General features: G+C 41.5%; 1 protein-coding gene across 2 annotated transcripts in view; it reads right to left on the bottom strand.

The window, feature by feature from the left end:
• Positions 1-27,213, bottom strand: part of ADAMTS12 (ADAM metallopeptidase with thrombospondin type 1 motif 12) — a 374,380-nt gene that overhangs the window by 136,718 nt on the left and 210,449 nt on the right. For both annotated transcript variants that reach the window (XM_068990670.1, XM_068990671.1), the window contains exons 6-12: positions 17,661-17,785; positions 14,579-14,728; positions 8,544-8,687; positions 7,810-7,954; positions 6,464-6,556; positions 4,420-4,565; positions 1,877-2,046 (exon numbers count right to left, since the gene is read on the bottom strand). In XM_068990670.1, coding sequence (XP_068846771.1) covers positions 1,877-2,046; positions 4,420-4,565; positions 6,464-6,556; positions 7,810-7,954; positions 8,544-8,687; positions 14,579-14,728; positions 17,661-17,785 — 973 coding nt within the window. The remainder of the gene's footprint in view (positions 1-1,876; positions 2,047-4,419; positions 4,566-6,463; positions 6,557-7,809; positions 7,955-8,543; positions 8,688-14,578; positions 14,729-17,660; positions 17,786-27,213) is intronic.

The following is a 27,213-nucleotide window of genomic DNA, read 5'->3' as shown; positions in this document are numbered from 1 at the left end:
CAACAGACACAAATCCAACCCTGAATCTGGCAGGTGTGGGGACTCCAAACTAAGCACCTGTCACAACACTGAGGCAGCTATGCCATTTTAGTTCTGCTCATTCAGGGTCTCTAGTTCTATCTAACAAAGCAGAATTTCCAAAATATAGGTATAGGTAGCACCAACTGACTATACCTTTCATCACTATTTTTTTTTTTTTTTGCACCCACATGAGTATATACAAGAGCTTTTCTGTATTCAGGTGCTTAGATCAGGAAGTAAAATTGCACCAAAAACCAAATGACTCACTCCTCTAGAGCATGAATGATACTAAACAATGGGAGACAAGGAGCAGATGTTGCCCATGACAACCAACAGCCATCAGGGTATTTTGGAGACACAAAATAGGAAAAGCACTTTTTTTCAAAATCAATTCACTGTATCATTTTCCTAACAGTCCAAATATGTAATTTTCATTCATTGGCTGATACCTGGGAGTGCTCTTGTGTACTATTATACTGGATTTCAGAAACTTAACAATCTCACACACAAAAAAATGTAGTTACTTTTCACTATGTTGTTTCAAATTTCCTTAACTCAGGAACATCTTTTCTTTCATTCTCTATTGGAATAACAATGAAGAGCACAGATCCTCTTTGATGCTATAGTTAAAGGTCAATGATTTTTCCTCATTTTCAGAAGAAAATGTGTCACTGGTGCTGATTCAGGAGAAACACTGCCAAGGCTGCTGCTCCATTATCCAACACCACTATGCCCTCATCCTCTGATGTGGATCCTTTAGAGGCTTGACTTTACATTTTACCCTTATGTGGCACTAGTGGTAAAGAACCCGTTTGCCAGTGCAGGAGACATAAGAGACACTGGTTCTTCCCCCTGGAGGAGGGCATGGCAACCCACTCCACTGTTCTTTCTGGAGAATCCCATGGACAGAGAAACCTGGCAGGCTATAGTCCATAGAGTCACAAAGGGTAAGACATGACTGAAGTGACTTAGCACGCATGCATATTGTCCTATAGATACAAAATGTTGATTTCTGGCCCAGAGCTGGCTCTCACTCATTTGTGATCAAGATTCTCATTCATTTTCTTATTTTTTTTTTATGCTGGGTGCATTCTTTTTTTTTTTTTTAATTGGAGGCTAATTGCTTTACAATATTGTGGTGGGTTTTGCCATACATTCACATGAATCAGCCATGGGTGTACACGTGTTCCCCATCCTGACCCTCCCTCCCACCTCCCTCCCCATCCCATCCCTCAGGGTCATCCCAGTGCACCAGTCCTGAGCACCCTGTCTCAAGCATCAAACCTGAACTGGTGATCTATTTCACATTTTCTACCATCCTGTCTTGCCTTGTGCTTTTCTCCTCTCACTGGGAATTGCTGACTCTACTTTGAATGCCTTCCCCTTCCTTATTGCAGAAGAAGGATGACACATGCTTAAGAATCGTCAACTGCTTCCTTGGAAGACTTTTTTGAAATTACTCCACACCCATAATGACCTTCTTTTCTGAGTTTCTGTCAAAATTAAATTCAGTTCCACACACTCATCAATAAGCGCTTCCATCAGTGATTAGTTCCTGTGTCCCAACATGCCCCAAATATTGCTTAGCTGTACCTCAGCTGTTTTGAAGTGAGTCATCATGTTTGATAAAATTCTCTTCTAACTTTCACAGAGCTTGACAGGGAATTGGAATATTCACCTTCAACATTTACAGATTCACTTAACCAGGTCAGTGTCTCCACCTCTTAAAATATAAAACTCTTGATGGCACAATTCTCCTTTTTTCTCTGTACTGCATCATAGTACCCTGACAGATAAATGCTTTCTGATAATGGCTGTGGCCCTCGATTTGGAATATTCCTTTACAGCTCCTTACCTGGATTAAAAACCGGAAACCAGTGGTAGAATTCATTCCTGTAGGGAACAGTGTCAAACTCGCTGCACTGCATCTGCCGAAAAGTGGGTGTATCCGGGCGACAGGGGTGGATGTTGCACAAGCGGTAGCGTTTTCTTTCTCCAGTGCAGTACTTCCCTCCGAACTTTGGTCTACACGTGAAACACACAAATTGTTCTTTAATTTCCTTAAAGGCCAGTATTTTATGTTAAAAATGCTCTGTCCCTCCTTATCTCCATTTCTGTCTTTTCTCTTTTATCTACTGTACACATTCTTCTCTGGCTAACTGTTATGATTACCTTCGTTATTTTAGTTGCCTGTTGAAAAACCTATAATGGCACCCTGTGACCATAGGATACAGTCCAGCCTCTTATGCATGATGCCATTCAAGGCCTTCATGATCCTGACTTACCTCACCTGAACACATTTTCTTCCAAATGAGAACATTTGCACACCGCTCCCACGATACCAGCTGACTTGTTTGCTTTTTGCCCCCCGTGCGTCTAGATTTCCACTCTTCTCTAAATGTCTACATACTGCCCATCCTTTGAAGCCAAATAACTGTTATTTCCATCTCCATCATGAATTCTATCTGAATTCCTGCCAGAAGTAATCTCTTTCTCCTCTGGATAACATTTCGTTATCCAGCTGAAGGCACGTTCTACACTTATCACACCCAAAGATAATTCTTTAACCAAGGCAGTTCACATTCATTGATTCCCTGTAGGCAGGACTAAGCACTGTACTTCACAGTTGAGGCTAGGCTGGTGGTTTCCTATTTGTGATGATGAAGTGATACGCTACAACTTGGCAGCTCTCCAAATTCATTTCCATCTAAGAGCCTTTTATGAGCCAAGCCCGGCTGGGTTCTCCACTAGACAGCTGACCAATATAAATCAAGGATATAGTGTCAGCATAGGGTGGTCAGGCACTGACCTGAATCTGTGACTGTATTTTTATTGACCTTCTCAGTGAACTTAGGCAAACCAGCTACTGAGATCAGATATGATCACTCTATGGAGTCACCCAAGGAGACTCTATGACAAACTGTAGCCTCTAAGATGGGAGTTAGGACCATTTTTTTCCCCTCAAGCCAAGTTAGGGGATCATCTTTCATTTGCTCAACAGGAATGTCCCTTTTCTGACAACCACGGATTGCTAACTATCATCCCAAGAAGGCTAAGGACTGGCAATAGCTGATACACAACACTGACCACAGATCCTGGAGCAAATTGTCTGTATTTCCTGATTACAAAAATGGAAATAGTTTTTCTGATCACATTGAAACAAACTATAAAATAAAGATTTTCTGTAAAAAAATTCTATAAGAAATTCTTGATTTTAAATTTTTGAAGCCACAGGAACCTGGTGTTTTAACAAAAAATAAGACTTTAAAACAATTTTGCCCAAATCCCTCAGATGTACACTTAATTATAGGCATGGGAAATGATAAAGATGTCACAGTAACTACCATTTACTGACAAATTTATGTAGCAGTTAGTGTGTTGAGTTATTCATTGATATTAACTTATTAACCTTTAGAAGAAATTACATATATAATTATATATACAGTTTATATGTATATATATACATGCATATATCTATATATATACACACACAGTAATATATTTATAATAAAAAGGAGGTAAGATTTAGAACTGAGATACTGATGGAATTGTTTTAACATATATCATTTGCCTGTTAAAATATGTGACTCTTACTGTTCAACACAGACTAATGTAAATTTAGATAAAAGAAGTTTAAAACATTTTCTACTTATAGGAGTCATATGTACACTGCTAAAAAATTATACTTAGGAACTAGTATACCAGCAAAAAAATGAAATTAAGAATGTAATATATATATTTGGAAATCAAGAAAACAGAATATTTCACATAAAGTATCATTATACAAACTTAAAATATAAAAAAATTAAGCAATTTGATTAAGAAATTGAAAGCAGCTTGTGACATAACTTCTATGAAATGCTTAACAGGCTAATATAGAACTCTGAGGTTTACAAAATTCTTATTCAAAACATTAAAAATAATCATCCTCAAAAATGTGCCAAGCTATATATAATTGGTTACCCAAGAGAAGAAAACTATTTTTATAAAATTATACATTCATTATAATGGAAAGAAAGCTGTGTCTTGTCAGTAAAATTGGGTGTGATAATCCTCACTGATGGAATGGGGTTATTTAAAAGGACTTAACTGTATTATCTTCTAGAGACTTTCACATGGATTGTACTTTTAAAAATGTTTTGCTTATTTCTCCAAATGATGATATCAGCTTAGTTACCTAAGTCTGAATCCAGTACCAAGCCAAAATGAAACAAAGCAAGAAATTAAAAAAAGCAAAACTTTTTTCTTCATGCTCTATGAGTCTTCCTTCTGGCTCTCTTTGTCTCTGGGAACCTACTTAGTTTCCTTGGAGAGCCCTGGGGTCACTGACATCACCCCATCCACAACTGGTCTCCCAGTGCTCATGGAAGGAAGAAAAACATCTTTGACTTGACTTACTCAGGGTTGTTGCAGAGCCTCTCCGCACTCTGGGCTCCAGCCCCACAGGTCCTGGAACAGTGGGACCAGGGTGACCAGCGGCCCCAGCCTCCAGGAATGCTCTCTGGTTTTTTGCCTACTGTGATACACTTGCCAGCCATACACCACTGAAAACGGAAGAGACAGGAGATGCATATGTCAGAAAGGTTCCATAACAAGCTGACTCAGGAACCCTCGCAGCCTGAACCCAGTTCTTCCTGATCAAGCAGACTTCCTACAGTCACACATCAGATGCAGAACAAAGAGCATCTCATAAAAGAATTTCCCTTGAGAGTCTTGGGTTTTAGAATCAGAGAATTTCAGGAATTAAAGGGAATGTTATGTGCCTAGTTGCAGTGAAGGGAGTATGACTCAAAGTGTGACTGGCAGACTTGCATGCCAGAATGTTAGCTTCCTTTATTAAGAAAATCTTGCTATGGAAAGCGTGTCAGCTGAGCATGCTTAGTAACATAGCTGTTCAGTAATATAATTGATTTACTTTCTGATGCAAGCTTCTTGTTGAGAACCATAACAAACATTTTGTAGACAGGCACCAGGATAGCACTCCTCTATAGCCTCTATGGGTATTTAATGTTTGCAACAGATAACTCATCCCCTCTGTAAAAAATCTGCTCGTTGCTGAAAAACCCAAGTTGTTACAGAAGTTGCAGTTCTTTCTAATATGAAGAAAAACTTCTGCTCTCCTATAACTCTTTGCACTGTTTCCAGTTCCAGTATTTCAAGTGGCTCAGGAAAAACTCCATTCTCTCCCTCTTCAAGGGACTCCCTCAACAACTATCAGTTTAGGAGGGTGAACACACAAAAAGGGAAACAAGAAATGCAAGCTGGTTGTTAGAAATGGCCACATTTCACAGAGGATCTGGGTGTGTTTCGTCTGCTTGCCCCCTCTTCCTCATTATTTCTAGTGACTGTGGATTTTGATCAAGCTCTATGATCTTAATGATGAGTCATGACATACTCAAGCTACATGAAGATACCCACTAAACACATAAATCCTAGGCCCACACAAACCCAAACTGCTCTTGAACAGCATGTATTACCTTGTCTTCAGGTAGTCTGGACATCTAACATCTCTGAGTTCTTGGGTATGGGTAGGACTTTAAGAAATGCAGTCATGTCAGATGATGAACAGGCTTCCCAGGAGGCTCAGTGGGTAAAGAACTCACTTGCCACTGCAGGAGATACAGGTTCAATCCCTGCATTGGGAAGATCTCCTGGAGGAGGGCATAGCAACTCACTCCAATATGCTTGCCTGGAGAATCCCATAGACAGAGGAGCCTGGAGGGCTACAGTCCATGGGGTCACAAACAGTCAGACACAATTGAAGCAACTGAGCATGCACACATGCAGATGATGAGCAAGAAGATAACGTATGGTCTGAAATCAACATCTTTGGAAAGAAGAAGCCACTGACTTGTCCTTCTCAATGTTCAGTATGAAAGTGAAAGTGTTAGTCACTCAGTCGTGTCTGAAATTTTGCAACCCCATGGTCTGTAGCCCATCAGGCTCCTCTGCTCACGGTATTTTCCAGGCAAGAATACTGGAGTGAGCTGCCATTCCCTTCTTCAGGGGATCTTCCAGACCCAGGGATCAAACCCAGGTCTCCCACATTGCAGGCAGATTCTTTACCATCTGAGCCACCAGGGAAGCCCCCAGTGTTCAATATGGAGTAGGAGAAAAGGTTACAGTGAAGGTTGATGATAAGCTCAGCAGATGTTACTGATCACAAACTCCACAAAAGTTCGTCAGGGAAAGGTGGGCCAGATGTTGTGTAATTGGAGTGTGACTTGGCTCTCAGCCCTGTCTCCCTAATTACCTGTCCCAAGTGCAGGCTCAACAGGAATAGTGGAAGTGGAGTCCTTTCCTCTGGCAAGTCTGACTGTATGATGATCCCCATTCACCGAGAAATAGCTCCTCTCCAGGGCCTCCTCCCCAGCTCTGCCCAAGAACATAAGCCGCCATCCCCACCTTCCTTCCTCAGCCTGGCACCCCACTGACACCTCACCTTCTTCTCACCACATTGAGTCCCATCTGCAGCAGCGTCCAACTTGGAGCGACAAAAGCCCTTCACCGAGCACCACAGTGTCTGGCAAACATTCTGGAAAAACAAACATGAGACTGAGCTTTTTTGTATTTTTCAAAACATGCACAAAAGCATTTCTCCAATGATGGTGTCATCTACACAGGTTCATCCACATACCCACAATAAATGCTACTGTTGTTACTGAGTAAGACTGATGGAAATGATCACTCAAGAAACCTCAGTTTAAACTAAATCTGAACATTGTTATTATACATAAACAGTTGGCTGTAAGCCATTCTAGGCCATATGGAAATGGGAGATAAAACACATTTGCCAAGAGTTGAATTTCTATTTGTGTGGCACAATATCCACTGTTCAATGCCCTCAGGAAGGGTTCTAACTGTTGCTGCTTGATCTGTGTACGGGTTTCTCAGGAGACAGGTGAGAGGAGGCAGGAGTCTAGTATACCCATCCCTTTAAGAATTTTCCCCAGTTCATTGTGATCCACACAGTCAAAGGCTTTAGCATAGTCAATGAAGCAGAAGTAGGTGCTTTTCTGGAATTCTTTGCTTTTTCTATGATCCAATGAATGTTGGCAATTTGATCTCTGGATCAAATAGTTCAAAGGTAATAGTAAGGAAAGGTAATGAGAGATGGAATCAGGAGAGCAGTAATAAGAATGAAGAGATAGGACAGAGCCACAGATTCCATTGCAGGTTAAATACCAGGGCTTGACTTATCACTTACATGTTGAAAATAGAGAAGAATGAATAAGGGATAAATCTTATTCCTACCTTGGCCTCTGGAGGTGCTCAGCAACCAGACAGGAAATTTAGGAAAGGGAGCAACTGCAGGGATTAAGTTGGTTGCTATGGTGTCTGCAGGTGTGAATCACTGTGATTCTTGAAAAGCACTATAGCATTTTCTTAACCACCAGCCAGTTGTAAAGGATACCAAAGGTGGGTCAAAGAATATGAATGACCTCAACTTCAATCCTTCTACCTTACAGACATCTTGCCATGAATAGAAAGTTTCCATTTCTGGATCTTTGAAAGTGAAAGTTGCTCATTTGTGTCTGACCCCTTGCGACCCCACAGATTACACAGTCCATGTAATTCTCCAGGCCAGAATACTGAAGTGGGTAGCCTTGTCCTTCTCCAGGGGATCTTCCTAACCCAGGGATCGAACCCAGGTCTCCTGCATTACAGGCAGATTCTTTACCAGCTAAGCCACAAGGATTTGCCAATATTTCCCTGGCCCTCATTTAGTATGTTGGATCTCAAGCCCTGCACATACCCGCCAGAGGCACCTAGATACCCAACACTTACTTCTACTTCCTGGCAGAAGGTAGCATTGGGGCCATACTGCAGCTGGCATTGGTGGTGAACATCATAGATCACTCCAGGGGCAATGATGTTGGACTTCAAGCCTTTCTTTTGGGGGATGTCATCCAGACAGAACCCCCAGCCTCGGCTGAAAACAAGTGAATAGAAATGAGAGCAGTGGCTTATAATTTCCTTCTAAATGAAAGGTTTAGTTTTTCATTCAAGAAAAACTTCTATTTCTCTAGTGCTCTATGTCTTTTAAGACAACTTTATTTCTACTAGGCCCAAGTTAAGAGTTGTCTAAAAGGAAATGCAAATCACAATCCCACACCATATGCTCAGATGTGATCTAAGAAATATTTACAAGCAGTGGTAAAATGAAAAAAAATTACATTACCCACAGTGGGGTATGGTGACAACATCTGACTTGTCCTAGTCACTCTTGCCAGTCCCTCAGGGACTAAAACTCACTCTTGGATCATAAAGAGCCCCTTTCAGATGAAAACAAGCTGAAGGAGGGTTGGGGGAGAGAGTGTTCACCTGGCTGAAGCTGGAGACAGAACCCACCTGGATCTCAGGGTCAGAGAGCAGAAGCGAAGTTACCTGTTACTGTTAATACCCTGAGACTGTGACCTATGAGAGGAACTGAGGCTTTTCCAGGTCTTGGGTAGAACTCAAAGTGACTTCCGGTGTACAGAGCCCTGAGTGAGGCTATGCTGAGATGCGCGGTCACTTACTCCAGGAAGCGAGTGATATAGTCCTTGCTGCACTTGGACCATGTCAGCGGGGCGGGATTGTACTGCAGCTGGCGGGACATGATGTACAGGTGCCTGCCCACGGGCTCACAGTCGTTTTCCTTCCCGTCATGCTGGATGCCGAAGCTGCAGGGAAGCACGGAGCGCAAGGATATTAAAGAGGCAGGCATGAAACAAGAAGAAAACCACAGTTCCTCCAAGGTGAAAATAACCCACAGTGAGCCACCTTTGTATAGAAGGCATCTGATTACAAAGTGGGACTTTGAAGTTGGAGGGGGCTAGCTAATTTTCAACTAGAAAGCACAGGAAACATTTTAGGCATAGTTTTGTTTCAAATATACAACCCTGGGAGCCGTGTGGCTAATCCAAAAACTTCCGTTTGGCAGAAGGCTAAAAGCTTCCAGTTTGGCTTTGGCTCTCCATGAGACTGCAGTCAGGAGGGCAAATCTTGCCTCCAGCTGTCTTCTTTCTCCTGCTGTAGCAACTGCAGCACAAAAGAACAAAAACTTCCTTTTGCTTTTTCATCATAATTTACTGAAGAGCATGAATGGCAAAGCCTATGGGAGATTTTTTCAGAAGCTGCAAGCTTGGAATGGATGGATTTCTTTCCAGTATCATACAAGTCCTTCAATATATAGACATTAGGGAGCACACACCAGTGGGCTTCCCAGGGGGCATGAGCAGTGAAGAACCCATTTGCCAATGCAGAAAACGTTAACAGACATGGGTTTGATCTCTGGGTTGGGAAGATCCCCTGGAGAAGGGAATGACAACCCACTCCAGTGTTCTTGCCTAGATAATTCCTTGGACAGAGGAGACTGGTAGGCTACAGTCCATGGGGTCACAAAGAGTCGGGCACAACTGAGCGACTAACAATTTTACTTTATCATTGTCTAGCTGGCTTATTTTCCTTTTTTAGATGAAAGCTTGAGATTTGTCAAAAGTCACAAGCTATTTCGTGACAAAGCTAAGTGTTCTGCAGATCTCTGTGCTCCTAAATCAGTGCTCTTGTCAGTGTCTCATTGTGACAGCTCCCTGACCTCCCATTGCCAGGGGTAACCAGGTGAAGCAGCCTTGAAAGGCCCTAAAATGCTTAACTGACCTCCACAGCAAGGGGCTGCCGGGGAAAGAAGCTGACTGAGAAGTGTCTGTTTATAAGCTGAGACCTCAGGATCACTGCCAAGATGCTTTCTGAGTCCCCACAAGACCTGTCTCTGTTGGAATCTGCAGTTTGGACAATTGCAACCTGGAGATCTTGGCTCGACTTTCCAAATTTGAACAGAGGAAACTATGACCTTTTACTCTGCTGGTGAAATGCAATTCCTCTGACAGGAAAGCTCATATCCAACTTTAATAAAATCTCCTGATCAACATTAATAACACTTGCAGAAAAAAGTCTTTGTAGGATTTAGAAATTTTCTTGTATTATTTTTAATACATTAAAATGTTATCACTTACAGACTGATCACATTCCACATGAATACAAAATTCACAAAGGAGTCACAGAATTAATCTACCAAGCTCTTTATTCACTCAACCACAAAGAATTTAATTCAATGAAAGTTTTTTTTTTTTTTTCTGAGCAGGCCTTCCCCAGGCTGTTGAAAATCCAGTCCTACCCTGTTCATTAAGTATTCCACACGTTCACCTGTTTAATAATTAGGAAAAACCTTAAACAAACATGGTTCTAAAAATCTCCATTAATAATGGCTTTTCCAGGATCAGCCTTTCCAATATGACAAGCCAGATGTCTGGATCTTACATACTTTATGCTAGTCACTCAGTCGTGTCCAACTCTTTGTGATTCCATGGAGGGATTTCCCAGGCAAGAATACTGGAATGGGTTGCCATTTCCTTCTCCAGGGGATCTTCCTGACCCAGGGATTGAACCCAGGTCTTCTGCGTTGCAGGCAGATCCTTTACACTGAGCCACCAGGGAAGCCTGTCCTATATACTGGGTGATGTCAAACCTACTCTCTAAATACATCAGCTCCCCAGAAGCTCATGTTGCTCCATCTAAAGTTTTCAGTTCACTAAGCATTCCCCTCTCCAGCTCTATCACTCCTCTGTGCTTCCATGCAACACAAGAAAAGCAAAGCTACTAAACAAAGGTTCCTCTGGACACGTCTACTCTCTCTATATGAGGGGAGCGCTTGAGTCATATGGCATCAGTGGGTCAGTGAAAAACGAGAGACAGGAAAAATACACGAGGTCAGAGGGATGAAAGGTGTTTCCAAAAAGCTACCTCCTAGCAAGTGGAATGAACCTCAAAAGCAGTTTGGAGTAAGAGCCTACTACAGGCTGAAACAACTCACTGGCTGCTGAATTAGCCTGCTTTCCTACATCTTGGTTTTACAATTCCTGCCAGATGGATTTATGAAAATTACAGACATGAAATAGCAAGCTGAGTCACTGCCTGAATCTTAGGGTATCACTTGGCCAGACATTTCTTGCTTTTTACTATTCATTTTATGGTGGAGTAGAACCAGCAGAGAACAAGAATCATGAAAGTATGAATGTGAGCTTTTCTAACTCAATCAGGAAATACCAATTTGGCATATGCAACAAGGAAAGCTCTATAAGTGAAATAAATGGAATATCCCAATCCAGAAGAATGGGAAATAGTGGATGGAGGTTGCGTTGCAAGTGTTCATCTCTATCATGATATTTTCATTACTTCAAGGGAAAGGATGCTAGGTCTCAGAGAGGTTTTTAAATTTCCTTCTGGAATTCCATCTTCATTTTGGTAATTCACCTATTAAAGGATGAGAGCTTAGGTATGGAAGATGGATATAATCTAGGCTTCTCATAAATGGAACTTAAAAGGTTTTTTTTCTCAAAATAAAATGCAATTATTTAGGCCAAAGCACCAGTTAGTTAACTTCACTTTCTATTTTAAATCCTATGCAATCAGTGATGAAATTAACAAGTTTTCAAGAACAATGGAGTATCTTTTTTATTAAACTATAGTGACTATCTTAGGATAGTGGCTTATTATATTTTTCTTTTTCTGGCACCAGGCTGTTTCATTGATATGCCCAGTGTTTCTCAGTTTGGTCCACAGCTAGTTAGAACTTTATATCTAAAAAGAGAACTGAATATTTCAGAAGCACCTTGTGCTATAAACAAAATTCTCTGGATACTCCTAATGTCTTCTCTTCTTCAGTTTTGTGTCTTACCGAAGTATTTTTTTCTATTACTCAAATTCAAACTTATATGTCTTTCTTCAACTTTGCCTTTCTTTCCCCTTCTCTTTTGTTTTCAGTCACGCCACATTGCTGGCAGAATCTTAGTTCTCTGATTAGGGATCGAACCTGAGCCCCCAACAGTGGAAGAGCAGAGTCCTAACCACTGCACTACCAGGGAATTCCCCAATTTTGTCTTTCCTATCAGTGACCCTAAACTTTTTTGCCATTTAAAAGATAGTGCTTTATTTAGGTCAACTGTACATGGCCCAATGCCCTCTTTTAAAATTTAAAATTTTAATTCATTATATTTACATATTAAATTTATATTATTATATCATTATAGATTCAGATGCACGTTGTAAATAAATAATACAAAGAGGTCCCATGTACCCTTTACCCACTTTACCCTCATGGTAACATCTTGCAAAACTATAATACAATATCACAGCTAGGATGCTGATGTTGACATAGTCAAGACATGGAACATTTTCACCCGGTGGAATTCCTCATGTTGCACTTTGTAGCCAGACCTACTTTCCAGCCCTCCCCCATCCCCTTCTTAAGCTCTGGCAACCACTAATATGTTCTCTATTTAGATAATTTTATTATTTAAATAATGCTATGTAAATGGAATTTTACAGTATATAACCTTTGGGAACAAGTTTTTTTCACTAAGCATAATTGTTCAAAGATTCAAGGTCACTGCGTGTATCAATAATTGGTCCTTTTTCTTGCTGAGTAGTATTCCATGATATGGATCCATCACAGTTTATTTAACCATTCACCACACTGAGTTGAAACAACCCCTGGGTTGCTTCCAGTTTGGGGCTATTAAGATTAAGCTTCTATAAACTTTAATGTACAGGTTTTTAAAATATGAACATACATCTTCACTTCTTGTTGATAAATGCCCAGAGTATAACTGCTGGATCATAAGTAGTATCAGTTTACTTTTTAAAAACTGCCAAAATGAATTGAGGATAAAGGATCCATTTTTTGGACATAAGTGAGCACTTGAGAATGTCTTATCAAGCAAGTCTTCTCCACTTTTCTTCCACTTGGGCATACCATTGCTGAGAATGCCTTGAGCAATCATTTCTCAGTTTGATATAGTTATATTGCTTGACACCGCTTGACTAGAGATGCTGCTGACACCAGTGACTTTATTCGAGGCCACAAGGGACAGTGCTTCCATGTACTGGGACTGAGGGTACCCATACATTTGCACATAAGAATAATTTTCACTTTGCCAAGTTATTATAAACATGCCAATAACTATGGCCTGGTCTTTTCAGTATTTTGTCCTCAATCTTCTTGAATTAGAAGTAAGTCACTTAACCTCTCTGTATTTGAATTTTTGATAATTAAGGATATTACACTGTAGCACATTTATCTCCCAGGGCTTTTTGGTAAGGATCAAAGAAATCACAGTACTTAATCATATCTACTCATTTCATATATAAGAAAATAAGCGCAAAGAAGTGAAGGAATTCTCTAGTCATAATATTGGCTGATGGAAAACCCAGAATAACCACTCACATGTCCCAATTCCCAAGCCAATACTCTGGTTTAGTACTTTAGGTAAAAGTATTTCAAAAAGTTCCAACATTATATGATAAAAATGGTGAGAAAGCCCAGACCAGAGAGGCCAGGCCTTGAATAATCTAGTCAACAGGGTTCTTCCTAATGCCACCTCTTTTTCTGGCTGGACATTCAGAACATGCTCAGTGTTTTTCTTTCTTTAAGGCTGCTGCTGCTGCTAAGTCGCTTCAGTCGTGTCCAACTCTGTGCGACCCCATAGACAGCAGCTCACCAGGCTCCCCCGTTCTTGGGATTCTCCAGGCAAGAACACTGGAGTGGGTTGCCATTTCCTTCTCCAATGCATGAAAGTGAAAATTGAAAGTGAAGTCGCTCAGTTGTGTCCAACTGCTAGCGACCCCATGGACTGCAGCCCACCAGGCTCCTCCATCCATGGGATTTTCCAGGTGAGAGTACTGGAGTGGGTTCTTTCAGGCTAGTGGCCACATAACAGGTAGGGGTGCAGTTGAGCCATTTATATGACTCCCCACTCTGAGCTTCCACCTAGAATGATATTCTCTCATTGCTGGTTAATAAATACATCAATATATTAAGTTACAAATAAGCTAAGATCTTTCCTCCTGAGAACCTCTGATACTCGGAGAATCCAGAATTCTCAACATTCCTTTACCAAAAATTTCTGAAACCTGCCTTCAATCAATTGATCTAATCAAATTTACACATTTTTGTGACAACTTGGACTTCCTGTTAACTGGTGTTTGACAGTCTTTCCAAGTTTAAAGCAATTTTCCATTCTTTTTTTTTCAGTGTCTTCCTTTAATACACATAAGTACAACGGTGCAAACAATAGTATCTACTTCATAAAGTTGTCGAGAGAAATCAATAACACAATGTGAAATGTCTGGCATAAAGGAAGGGCAAAGAATGTTAAGGTTTGTGACTTTTTAGTGATATTAATAACATCACTATTTCATAAGAACTAAATAGGAATTACTACTCCTGAGTTAATTAAGTTAAAGCTTATCTCCTTATTTCTGCTCACCTCATTCTAACTCAGAGACTTGCAGTGGTCTCTATGATTCTGTGATGTTGATGGTACAAGTGGTCAGGCAGAGAAGACAGTGGAATATTGAACTTGTGTCTTTCCCCAGTACCCACCCCCCACTTTACAGATGAGAAAGCAGAGATGTAGGAGGTGATTCTCAAGCCACAATACAATCTGATTCTCCTGACACCCTGATACTGATGCATGATCAGGAGAAGGAGATCTCAGTTTCCTTGGCTCTTTACCTGTGTCCGAGTTCATGGGCAACTGTGAAAGCCAAGGGGAGTCCAGAGTCTTCATTGATGTTACAACTCCGGTGAGGCTGGCACATTCCTGACAGGTGGGACAGCCCCAGAGTCTCACAGCGGTGATTGACACCTGCACAGAGGTCTTTTCTGAAAGCAAAGAACAGGGATGTGGAGGCGCCTCAAGAAACATCTAGAAAAAAAACCCATCTGGCCATGAATTCACTTTCAACATGGTCTGTAAAGCATGATTAAAATTGTTTTTAAAAAGTCCATATAAATCTTAGGGAGCAATTTTGAATTCACTAGGATTATTCTGATTTTACCACTTCATTATTGAATCTCATTCACACTCAAAGAAATATATGAAAATACAGCAAATGTTTCAATTTGAGTTGCTTTTATTCTTAATCTCAGGAAGCCAAATTACATTATTTGACACACAAGAGAAGGATTTGATTGAAAATTGGAATTAATCAAACTTTTAAACAGGGAAAGGACAACCATCAGTGGTTGAGGTTTTTCAAACATGAAATGCCTTTTGGCCTTTCTGAGGTATGTGTTCAAAAGGTATCCGATAACTTTTGTTCATTCATGAAAAAGGTCATTGGTCCCATCAATCCATTTGAGATCAAATTCATGGTCTCTCCGGTCCCACCACCCTAACAATACTGCATATAGGAGGGGATGGACATACAAAGAAAGACTCCTAGGATCTCACAGGATACGAGGAAGTTAGGCCCTTTAAAAAACTGTCCATTGAGTGTCTATGAAGTATCCAGCAATAAAGAGGATTAAAAGGAGTGACAAAAGGATTGTAAAATATGGGTCTTACAGGTAAGGAGCATAAGCTCCCAATAAGGGATCAGCTTCACCTCCACTAAGCACTGGAGACAGTAGAAGAAAAACCATGCCTTGACATGAATCCACCAGCCCCATTTCACAAGGTGTGTTCACACCAAATCCACCTTGCACTGAAAGCGCCTCTATAGGGAACTCTGTTGAAGTGGATCTCAGTCTAATCCTCCAGAGACCAGTTCAGCCCTCTCCTTCCCTCCCTTCCTGAGCCTACCTGCTCCTTCAGAGCAGAGATTCTCCGCAGGGGTTGGTCTTGTTCCTCGCACCCTCCTCAGGAACTTCTGGCAACGTCTGGAGACAGTTATGGCTGTCACAACTTAGAGGAGGGTGCCACTGGCATCTCATGGATGGAAGCCAGGGATTCTGTTAAATACATCCCAGTGCACAGGCCAGACCCTCACAGCAAAGAATTAACCAACCCAAAATGTCAATAGTGTTACTACTGAAAAATTCTGCTTCAGAACTTGAAATTCTCTCTACTGTCTAGGAGCTGGTTGAGGTTCATCAAAACTTGAAACCAGAACTCTGTTGCAAAGAAGAAAAATGATCATAATAAGAAGAAAAGGAGAACAGATCCTTTGAATTCTTACTGGGTGATAGTATGGCTACTGGGGTCAAACTAACTGGATTTAAGTCCCTGCTATATCTGTTAAAAGCACTGAGATTTGGGGCAGGTGACATAATTTATAAGACTCAGTTTCTCAATCTGTAAAATAGGAATGATTGATAGTAATGAACTATCAGGGTTGTTGTGGGGATTAAATGGAATGATAATTGTTCCCAGAGATGTAGAACTGAACCTGGCCCATGTCAAATACTCCTCAAAAGCCAGCTATCATTAACTCACTCATTTATTCATGTGAAAATGAGAGGTAAAATTATTATGCTTTCAGAGAAAGAAAAGAGACACAGCTAAGACACAGCTGCCTGCTGGCCAATGCTGGTTCCATGATCCAGGGTTCTTTCCTAGAGCCAGGTCTTGCCTAGACTGAAGTCTTCTTGGGGCCACTTGCCCGGGTCCTCATGTTCTCCAACTACCTGCTGGCTCCCCAAAGCCTCCGTGCTTAGATTCTACACCTAAACCAATCTATTCCCTAGGGAAGTTCCAATCAACACAGGTGTCACAAGCCCTGATGAACCTAATGTAATAGGTTTATGCCGCAGACTTATTTTGGAACATATTTGCAATTAGCCAAAAGAGTGATTCTGGGATTGAAGTTTCTGGTTAGGGTAAGACAGATACTTGGATAAGGTGGGAGCTAATTATCATCCCTTGCAGATATCCAATGTACTCGGATAATCCTGTTAAAGGGACAGAGGACAAGCCAAGATGTTCAGGGGCAGTCCATCCTCCCCAGAGACAACAGATACCCAGGGCCTTCCTGATCATAACGTTGGAGGGCCAGGCTGAAGGGCCTCTTCCACTCTACATCCCTGGATTCAGGATGTCTCTGAGTCTGCATAGGAGTATCCAGTGAAAACTCACCCTTCCCTCCTCATTAACAGCTTCATTTGTCTAGATTCAAATAGTATCTGTTATACAGTAGGTGCTCAAAAAATATGTATTGGATCAATGAGCACACATAGCCTTCCAAGAGCCTGGGTTGATTAGGTAAATTCACTACGTTTTCACAGCTATGAGTCCTAGAAGTCCTGATGGTTCTTATTAGCACACAGGGTCTCTGTAGTCAGAACAAACAGTGTCTTCATGAGGATAAAGGAGACAAAGGTGCAAGCAAATCACTCTGCCTATTCAGGGAAGGCCCTTCTTCCCATATTCTGTCTTCAGCATCAGTCAGAGATGGAAGACTGATTTCTGTAGAGAGAGTTTCAAGTTTCAAAATTGGAGGAAATTTTAAAAAAATAAAATTAAAGGATAAGAAATTCCACGGTGAAGAGTTATAGGAGGCTTTAATGAGGATCTGCAAACAAGCTTACTGATTGTTTACAGAGCTGCACCGAGAAGCCAGTTTTAAAGATGAAATCATCTCTGGGATAGAACAAGCAGATGCCGTTGATTAACACAGAGGGCTGTTCACATTTAGCAAGTTTGCTAACTCCTCCCTTACGGGGATGGGAGTCAGAAGGTATCTAGTTCACAGAAGCGCCCTTTTAAATGACCAAGAACAACAGAGAGTAGAAGAATCTCATGAGTGTGAATACCTGGCAATCCTTTCACTTGCCAATCCCCCCACCCGTCTTACTATCCCTGGCTCTGGGGTACCTGGTGAGAAGGACGGCCACATCATGATGGGCAGGGTTGAGGTCACTCTTAGGATTGATGCTCTTCTGCCACTTGCAGAAGCTGGACAGTGTCTTCTCTGCATGGTGAACTATTTTCAATCCTTGCTGGAGAAAGAAGAGGGAGAGATTGGCACGGGTGAAATTTCTGCGGTCAGGGCCCATCACATTAGGCCCCAAAAGCAGCCAAGTGAAATGAGCTCTGGGTAGGTGCTCCTCCGACATTTGGCAAGAATCTAGGGAGCCCAACATGCTCCTCTGGGCCAGTCTCCTGCTCTAAACACTATTGTTTCCATGACTTCCACTAAAAGAACATAAAGATGAGAACTGTAGGACAGAAATGATATCTGGGGCAAGTAGACCTTGAAGGAAAACTAGAAATATATTAGCAAAGACCAACATCTGTTTGATGTTCTATTGCTAGTAGTTCTTTGTTTCCAAAGCCAATATGATGCCAAAGGGGTATTTTCATTTCTAATGCAAAATGAATAGATTTTCAACAAAAATCTCCTTCATTTCATGAGGTGTCCTACAAGGATGAATGGAACATTTCCTCATCCATGGTCTCCATCTTGGTTTGACATCCATGGATGAAGATCAGAAGGTGACATAATCTCTCCAGGATTTTAGGATCATTGACTGTCTGAAAACAATTAGGATGCTGAAGTAGATGGCCCAGTCCACAATGTCAAAGGCTCCTGAGTCATATCTAGCTGGCCCACAGTTACTATTGAAGATGGGAGGAGAGGGCTGGTTCCAAATTAACTTGATGAACACTTGTCAAATGAAGAAGCAAAAAGATAATCAGCCCTAGAGGGACTACAGTTTAATTTGAATTTTTAAAGAAGAATTTCCTTTGCCCCAACTCATTTCTGTGGAGTCTCTACATAGCCATCTCTTGTACAGGGTGGAGTCTACAGGGAGAATGATGACCTACATTGGCCTACTCTAATCTGTGTCTATTACTCTGGGCTCAGCCCAAGAACTTCACGTTGTCTCTACATCAAACTATGAGCTTTTTTCTCTATATTCTGTATTTTGATGAAACCCACATTCAAATTCAACCGGGCCCGAGAGATTCTGGTTGCCTGTTAGAAGCACTCCAAGGTCCCCCCATCCATACTGACTGACTACCAGAAATCACCTTCCCCTCATGAGAACACAGAAAGGTGGCTCATTGCTCAGGCAAACTCACTGAACTCCTAGAGTAAAGAAGTTAAAGAGAAGAAACAGAGTGCATGATTTAATAATCCTCATCATTAGCATCTACTAAAGGAGCTACGGTGAAGGAGGAGAGGTTCTGGAGAGCTAGTTGGGCACAGGGGTGTCAGTCTCCTAGTCAAACTGAAGGTAGAGCAAGAACCCTGCTGGAAGAAACCTACCATATCTACCATAAAGAACTGGCCTGGTGGCATGAACTACACATAGAAAGCAGGAAAAGAGGAAATGAAGGTGGTGGGAAGAAGGAAGGGAAAGGAGGAAAGGGAGGAAGGAAACATTTATTGATCTTCATTTATATGCCAGATAGTTGTAGATAAATTCTCTTTTTAATTTAATTGCACCCTCTTAGTATTATTTATAGGCTTTCCTGGTAAGCTCAGCTGGTAAAGAATCCTCCTCCAATGCAGGAGACCCCAGTTTGATTCCTGGGTCAGGAAGATCCACTGGAGAAGGGATAGGCTACACACTCCAGCATTCTTGGGCTTCCCTGGTGGTTCTTCGTTAGTGGCAGCACTATTTATAAAGAAAGTATTGCTATTTTCATTTTATAGTAAGAGAAAATTAAACCTCAGAGAAGTAAAGAACTAGCAGAAGTTCGCTCAGGTCAGTTACTGAGTCAAAGACTATGAGGACGAAGGCTCCTAGATGGAGCTGTGGTTCTGTTAATAACTGGTGACCAGCCTCGTAAGCATGGTGCCTTACTTCCTCTCCTTCAGAGAGGAAGGCAAGCTATAAAACAAACCACCAGCTATCCCCAGATTGCTTTGAGGTTTGTTTTAAACTTTACATTTGCTTGTTTGTTTTGGGGAGAGGAAGGATGTGAAAGACATACTCATTAATTAAAAAATAATGCCATTTTGCATTATTCCAAAGAAAATGAAACTGGCATAAATCTAACAAAATATGTACAGGATCTGCATCCAGAATATTACAAACTTCTGAGGGATGGCATGAGTCTTGATCTAAACTTCATACCTTATACAAAAATTTTCTCAGGGTGGACCACACAGACCGATATATAAAATTTTTAAAAAATTATAAAACTTAAAAAAAAAAAAAAACCAGGGGAAAATCTTGGGTTCCCAAGACCAGGAAAAAAGTTTAGAGACTGGATACTGACAAGATAATCCAGAAAAGGAAAAATTGAAAAACTGAATCTCATCAAAATGAAAAACTTTTGCTCTGGAAGAAAGCGTGTGAAGAGAATGAGCAGAAGAGCTCCAGAGTGAAGACAGTGTTTGTAAGCCAGGTAGCTGTCAAGGTCTTGTCTCTAGAAAATCTAAAGATCTGTCGAATCTCAACAATGAAAGAACAACTAGAAAACAGGCAAAAGACATGAAGGGACATGCCACCGAAGGGGATACACAGAGGGCAAAGACATGAAGGGACATGCCACCGAAGGGGATACACAGATGGCAAAGACGTGAAGGACATGCCACCGAAGGGGATACACTGATGGCAAAGACATGAAGGGACATGCCACCGAAGGGGATACACAGATGGCAAAGACGTGAAGGACATGCCACCGAAGGGGATACACAGATGGCAAAGACATGAAGGGACATGCCACCGAAGGGGATACACAGATGGCAAAGACGTGAAGGACATGCCACTGAAGGGGATACACAGATGGCAAAGACATGAAGGGACATGCCACCGAAGGGGATACACAGAGGACAAAGACATGAAGGGACATGCCACCGAAGGGGATACACAGATGGCAAAGACGTGAAGGACATGCCACTGAAGGGGATACACAGATGGCAAAGACATGAAGGGACATGCCACCGAAGGGGATACACAGAGGGCAAAGACATGAAGGGACATGCCACCGAAGGGGATACACAGATGGCAAAGACGTGAAGGACATGCCACTGAAGGGGATACACAGATGGCAAAGACGTGAAGGACATGCCACAGAAGGGGATACACAGAGGACAAAGACATGAAGGGACATGCCACCGAAGGGGATACACAGAGGGCAAAGACGTGAAGGACATGCCACTGAAGGGGATACACAGATGGCAAAGACGTGAAGGACATGCCACTGAAGGGGATACACAGATGGCAAAGACATGAAGGGACATGCCACAGAAGGGGATACACAGAGGGCAAAGACATGAAGGGACATGCCACCCAAGGGGATACACAGATGGCAAAGACACGAAGGGACATGCCACCGAAGGGGATACACAGATGGCAAAGACACGAAGGGACATGCCACCGAAGGGGATACACAGATGGCAAATAAGCATGATAAAAAGATACTCAAACTTATTAACCATCAGAGAACTGCAAATGAAAACCATAATAAGATGCTGTTATTTAGTCACTCAGTTGTGTCTGATTCTTTGCGATCCCATGAACTATAGCCCACCAGCCTCCTCTGTCCATGAGATTTTCCTGGCAAGAATACTGGGGTCGATTGCCATTTCCTCCTTTAGGGCATCTTCCCGACCTAGGGATCAAATCTGCGTCTCCTGGTCTGGTAAGTGGCTTCTTTACCACTGAGCCTCCAGGGAAGCCCCTTTCACCCTACTAGGTTTCCTCCAACTTCTCTGTTCTTCTGCATCAAGGAGCATCATAATTTTCTGAATTAATCAAAGCTTTCTGAAAACTTTTGCTTTCAATTTGCCTTAGCAGCAAAATACCTCTATTGTAAAAGTATCATTTAAAACAATGGCTCTTGTTAAACACACACAAAAAAAGAAAGCTTAAGTTTTGAGTATCTTTTAAAAATGACTGTGGGTGTAATCATAACATGGTAGGTTTTAGTGATCAACCCTCTTCTTTTACATAATGGAAACATGCCTTTGGAATTTTCACCATAGACAAAAGAAACAAAAGAAATTGTGGAGGAGTTTGAAAATGAAAAAAAAAAAAAAACACCAAAAATCTTAGAACATATCCTTTTACCAGGTTCTGCAGGAAAACTAGTATTTGAAGAAATCCTTTTCTTTTGCTTTCTATCTAAGGTAAAATTTGGTACCTAAAGGGGTCACTAAGCCCTGCGAACATGACAGAGGAAAAGCTGTAAGGCATAATGAGACATTACTATGTGCCTATCAGAGTGACTAACATTTTAAAAAGTGACAACACCCAAACAATGGTAAGGACGTGATAAAATTGGGTCACTCACACTGCTGGTAAGAATGTAAATTGTACAGCCACTATGGAAAACAGTTTGAAGTTTCTTAAAAAAACTAAACCTGCAACAATTATATGACCCAGCAACTGCATTCCTGGACATTTGTCCCAGAGAAATGAAGACTTACGCTCACACGAAAGCTTGTAGCAGAATGTTTACAGCAGCTTCATGCCTGGTAGCAGAAAACTGGAAAGAACCCAAATGTCCCTCAATGAGTGAATAGTTAAATACACTGTCATGTACCATGGAATGCTACTTAGGACTAAAAAGGAACAAACTTTCCATACACACAACTTGGATGGATCTCAAGGGAATTATGACCAATGAAAAAAATTCAGTCTCAAGAGGTTACATGAAAAAAAAAAAAAAACAATCTCCAGAGTTTACATAGTGTATGATTCCATTTATATAACATTCTTGAAACGATAGAGAGATGTAGAACAGATTAGTGCTTTCCAGGATTTAGGTCAGTAGGCAGAAGGGAGGTATCAAAGGGTAGCATCTGTGTAATGAACTGTTCTGTACTGTGGCAAAGGTTCCAGAAATCTACACATACTAAAACTGCATAGAACTAAATGTAAACAGACACAATCAATGTGCATGCTCAGTCACTTCAGTCATGTCTGACTGCGCAGTCCCATGGACTGTAACCTGGGAGGCTCCTCGTCCATGGGATTCTCCAGGCGAGAATACTGGAGTAGACTGCCATTCCCTAGGGGATCTCCCCGACCCATGTATCGAACCCAGACCTCTTATGTCTGCTGCACTGGCAGACGGGTTCTTTACCACTAGGGCCATCTAAGTGCTTGTAAAACTGGTGAAATCTGACTAAGAGAGGTAGTTCGTATGAATATTGATCTATTGGTTCTGATCTTGTACCAAATGTACAAGATCTTATACAAGATGTTACCCTTGGGGGAAACTGGATAAAGGGAATAAAAGATTTCACTGCAATATTTCTTACAACTATATGTGAATCTACAATTATCTCAAGAAATTTTTAACATCTTAAAAGTAACAGTTGGCCGGAACCAAGACTAGAGGCTTGCAATAGATCTTATAAAATGCTTTAAATATCGGTCTACATGGGTAACTTACTAATTAATTATATGCGAGTTCTCAAAGTTTTGAATCAAAGGGAACCTATAATCTTTCAGATGTGTTGTTACAGTGGGTGGGAAGAGCCCCCACACCACACACTCACACATCCACACACTCACTCTGAAGTTAAGTTCTTTATTTAGATAACCATGAATATAAAGGCTTGTTAGAGCCAAAGTAGCCACACAAGCAGAAGCAGACGGAGCGCCTCTTAGAATGTTCTCCTCGGGCCCACAGTCACTGGTGGGATATAGCCAGATTGGAAAAATTCAATTTTTTATTTCAATATTGTCCATTTGCATTTTGGTTGGGAGCTGGACACAACTTGGTGGCTAAACAACAAGTACATTGGTTCAGTTCAGTTCAGTCGCTCAGTCATGTCCGACTCTTTGTGACCTCATGAGCTGCAGCATGCCAGGCCTCCCTGTCCATCACCAACCCCCGGAGTTCACCCAAACTCATATGCATTGAGTTGGTGATGCCATCCAACCATCTTACATCCTCTGTCATCCCCTTCTCCTCCTGCCCTCAATCTTTCCCAGCATCGGGGTCACTTCAAATGAATCAGCTCTTTGCATTGGACTCATCATTTTGCAAGAACTTACACACCAATCTACATGTGTGTCTGTTTAAGGAAAAGCGAATGTCTACAAATATCCACTCTCCCTGGATACTGAGCCAAATTCAAATGTGAGCAAGGACCTGGGGAAACAGTCATCTTCCAGACCCTGCTGCACGGACTCTGCCTTCAGTTTTCCCAGCGTTGCTATGAGTCCATTTCCTTGAAGGGCCTTAGGAATTATAAATCCAGTCCTCTTGTTTAAACAGTGAGGAGATCCAGGTCTTAGAGGGGAGGACTTCAGCCAAGTCAGAGCTGGTTTTGGCAGAGCAAGGTTGGAATGCCAGTTTTGCAGCTACTTAGTCCAGGACTGGTGGTTTTCAAACTACTGAAGCTGTTTTTCAGTTTCTCAGTTGTGTCTTTACTCTTTGGGATCCCGTGGACTGCAGCACACCAGGCTTTCCTGTCCTTCACCAACTCCCAGAGTTTGTCCATAGAGTCAGTGATGCTATCCAACCATCTCATCTCTGTCATCCCCTTTTTCCCTCCTGCCCTCAAATCTTTGCCAGCATCACATTGTCTCTTCCAATGAGTTGGAAGACACTTCTCTAAATATTTCGCTTTGAGTAATTGGAAAGATTTAGCAATTCAAATACTGATGGTTACTGTTTATTTATCTCCCCCACCTCACACTCCCACCACCAGGGGAAGACAAACACAGACAGAGACCCTCTACTTCTGAGATCCCCTAGCTCTCCTTCCTCTTCTTACTCTCAGGCCTGTTCTTGGGTAGCTCTTCTTCGTTTTGGCTCATTGCTATTAATAGTTCACTCTTGATCACAGTTTTATTTTGGGTATTCACCTGTACAGTATTAACTTTCAAGTCTATATCTCATTCCCAACCTCCTAGAGGGAGGTTGGGTCAAACTCATGGACCCAAATCTCTTGATGGACACACTCTTCTGGCTTGCACCACAGACAGCCCTAACTCCACATCGCTGACACTCTGTCTCCCTGTTAACCTGCTATTCTTCCCGCATCTTCTTAGTTACAGGAACCATCATCAAGTTGGTGTCCTCCTATTGGTCTCCTCTCTCTTTCAACAGCCCAGTTTGCCATCATGTGCTGTTAACTCAACCTTCTCTCCATCTTTACTCCCAACTGTCTGAGTTCAAACCCTCATCATTTTATTCTTGAATTAATTCTTGCAGCATCTTTTCACTGTTCTCCTTCTTCTTTTTAAATCTATCCTCCTTGCCATCACCAGGTCGATCCAGCCAAAACCAAAGTCTGCTCATATCACCATGCAAGACTTGAGACCTTTCAAAGTCTAGCCTCTAGGAAGCCCTCCCTTCATGCTTCAACCTCACAGTTTGTGTCCCAGCAACATTCAAACTGCCTGTGTTACCATTTGCCTCACCCCCAGACATATGTTCTTTCTCTCCTTGCTTTCTTCAGGCTGCCTCCTCTGTCTAGAAAGCCTCATTTCTCTCCTTATTTATTCCCTTTAACTTACCCGCTATCCATTAATTTTTAAAGACTCAACTGGGACATTTCCAAGAAGTCTTCCCTGCCTCCTCGTCTGGAGGAGTTTTCTACAAATATGTCGTGTGCACCTTGGTTCACAGCATTTGCTGCACTAGGTTGAAATGTTAAAATTGTGTGATGTTACTCTCAGAGATTTCTGAGAATCTGCCTTCCAGATTATAAACCTCAGTTTAGCTTGAGTAAAATTCTTTTTCTCTTAACTTAGTAGTTAATTGAACTTTTGTCAACAGGAGAAAGAAAAAAAAAAATGTTAGAGCCCCAAGCCTACCCTCAAATCATGCTTGCTTTCTCCTTATTGCCTTTGCCAGTTCTTCTTATAGCCAAAGCAAGTGCAATTGACTGAGCTGCTGGTCATTTGTAGCTCGGTACTTTGCCCTTGTATAGAACTTTCATTTACAGTATGTGGCATTTAACACAAGTTCCATGTTACTACTTTCCTATTAGATGTCACGACTCTTGCAGGAAATTTTAATTGAGCACAACTTTTTTCAGCCTCTTCATCTCCAAGTCTCATAAGAGACTAAGTCCAAGAAATACTCAGTTTCTTGAATGCACGTGATCCCAGGAGCCATGGTTAGCTATGCCTCAACACCATGTAGCTCTCAGCATGCACAAGATACAGAAGCGCTTCAGAGAGATAACACTGATGCATGATGAATAAGGGGAGGCTTGTACTGAACATTTCCTATAAAACATCCTTGTCATTATCTGCACTTCTCAAAACAAACCCCCATCCACACAATTTTTTTTTTCCTATTTCCTTTGTAAACAAAAATAGATTTCCCTTTTTGTTCCTTCACCATTTTTTCTCACCTCATTTTCTCATCCACTTCAGTCCAATTCACTTCTCACTTCCCCTTTCCTATTCATTTGAGTATGTGACCTGATTGAACAGGGAGGTGACCTAGAGGAAGTCAGCAATGGCTTGCAGAAATAGTCCCAAATGGGAGAGAGAAATTGATTTTGCAAGAACGTGGCTTTTATTATAAGTTGTCCTCTTTGTAATCTCTCTCACTATAATGAAAAAAAAATCGTGTATTGACTTCCTAGAGAATTTGTGATTCACTGCACAGTCTGATCATGCTCTGCTAGCTAGGCTTAGGTTCTTAAAAGAAAGAGAACAGGCAGAGAGAGAAAAGCAGTAAAAAGTTTAACCTGAAAACTTCCAGTGTACCTAAGGAATAACTCATCTGATGGTCAGAGGAAGAGATACTTGATATTTTTTAAAGTGGTGAGTGTACAAATTCATTGCCCATATTTTTTGACATTTATCTTGAAAAAGCAGCAGTTCTACAGATTATTACAGACCCACACATCACCCTGGGGACAGGGGAGGTCACCAGTCTGAGTTGCCAAAGTCAACAGGCTTTTAACTCCAGAGTCTCACAGAAGTGAACCCAACACTAAATCTGGAGAGACATTCTCTGTGCAAACAGACATCTCTTTCCTATTTGTCAGCCCTGCTGCTCCTTCAAGCCAGCCTGACACCCCAAGGCCCTACACCTCAGTGGCACTGTGATCTGGGGCCATGTGGGTGGCTTCGTCCCAACTCACTCCCACTCCAGCTTTGGCTCTATCCTGTTCTTAAAAGAAGTCTCCAGATTCTAAAGACCCTATTCATCTCCTTCAGGTGTTTTGTTTTCCATCAAAAAACTTTGGTACAATCTCCTCATCTGTGAAATGAGTATAATAGTAGCAGTTGCCAGGGTTGCTGTGAGACCTAAATAATGATGATGACAATGATAAGAATGAGAATGATACTGATAAGTAACACTGATGGAATGGTTTCAACAAGCCTGACTATGCTGACCATTATATGAATTAACATGCTTGATTCTCACAGCAACACCAGGAAGTAAACATTCTTATCCCCATTTTACCAAATGAAGAAATGGGGGCACAGACAAGAAACCTACCAGAGCTTATATGGCTAGGAAGAGGTGGGACTAACTATAAATC

Source organism: Capricornis sumatraensis, chromosome 18 (genome assembly GCF_032405125.1).
Source record: "Capricornis sumatraensis isolate serow.1 chromosome 18, serow.2, whole genome shotgun sequence".
NCBI lineage: Eukaryota > Metazoa > Chordata > Mammalia > Artiodactyla > Bovidae > Capricornis > Capricornis sumatraensis.
This window is presented reverse-complemented; position numbering and strand designations above follow the sequence as displayed.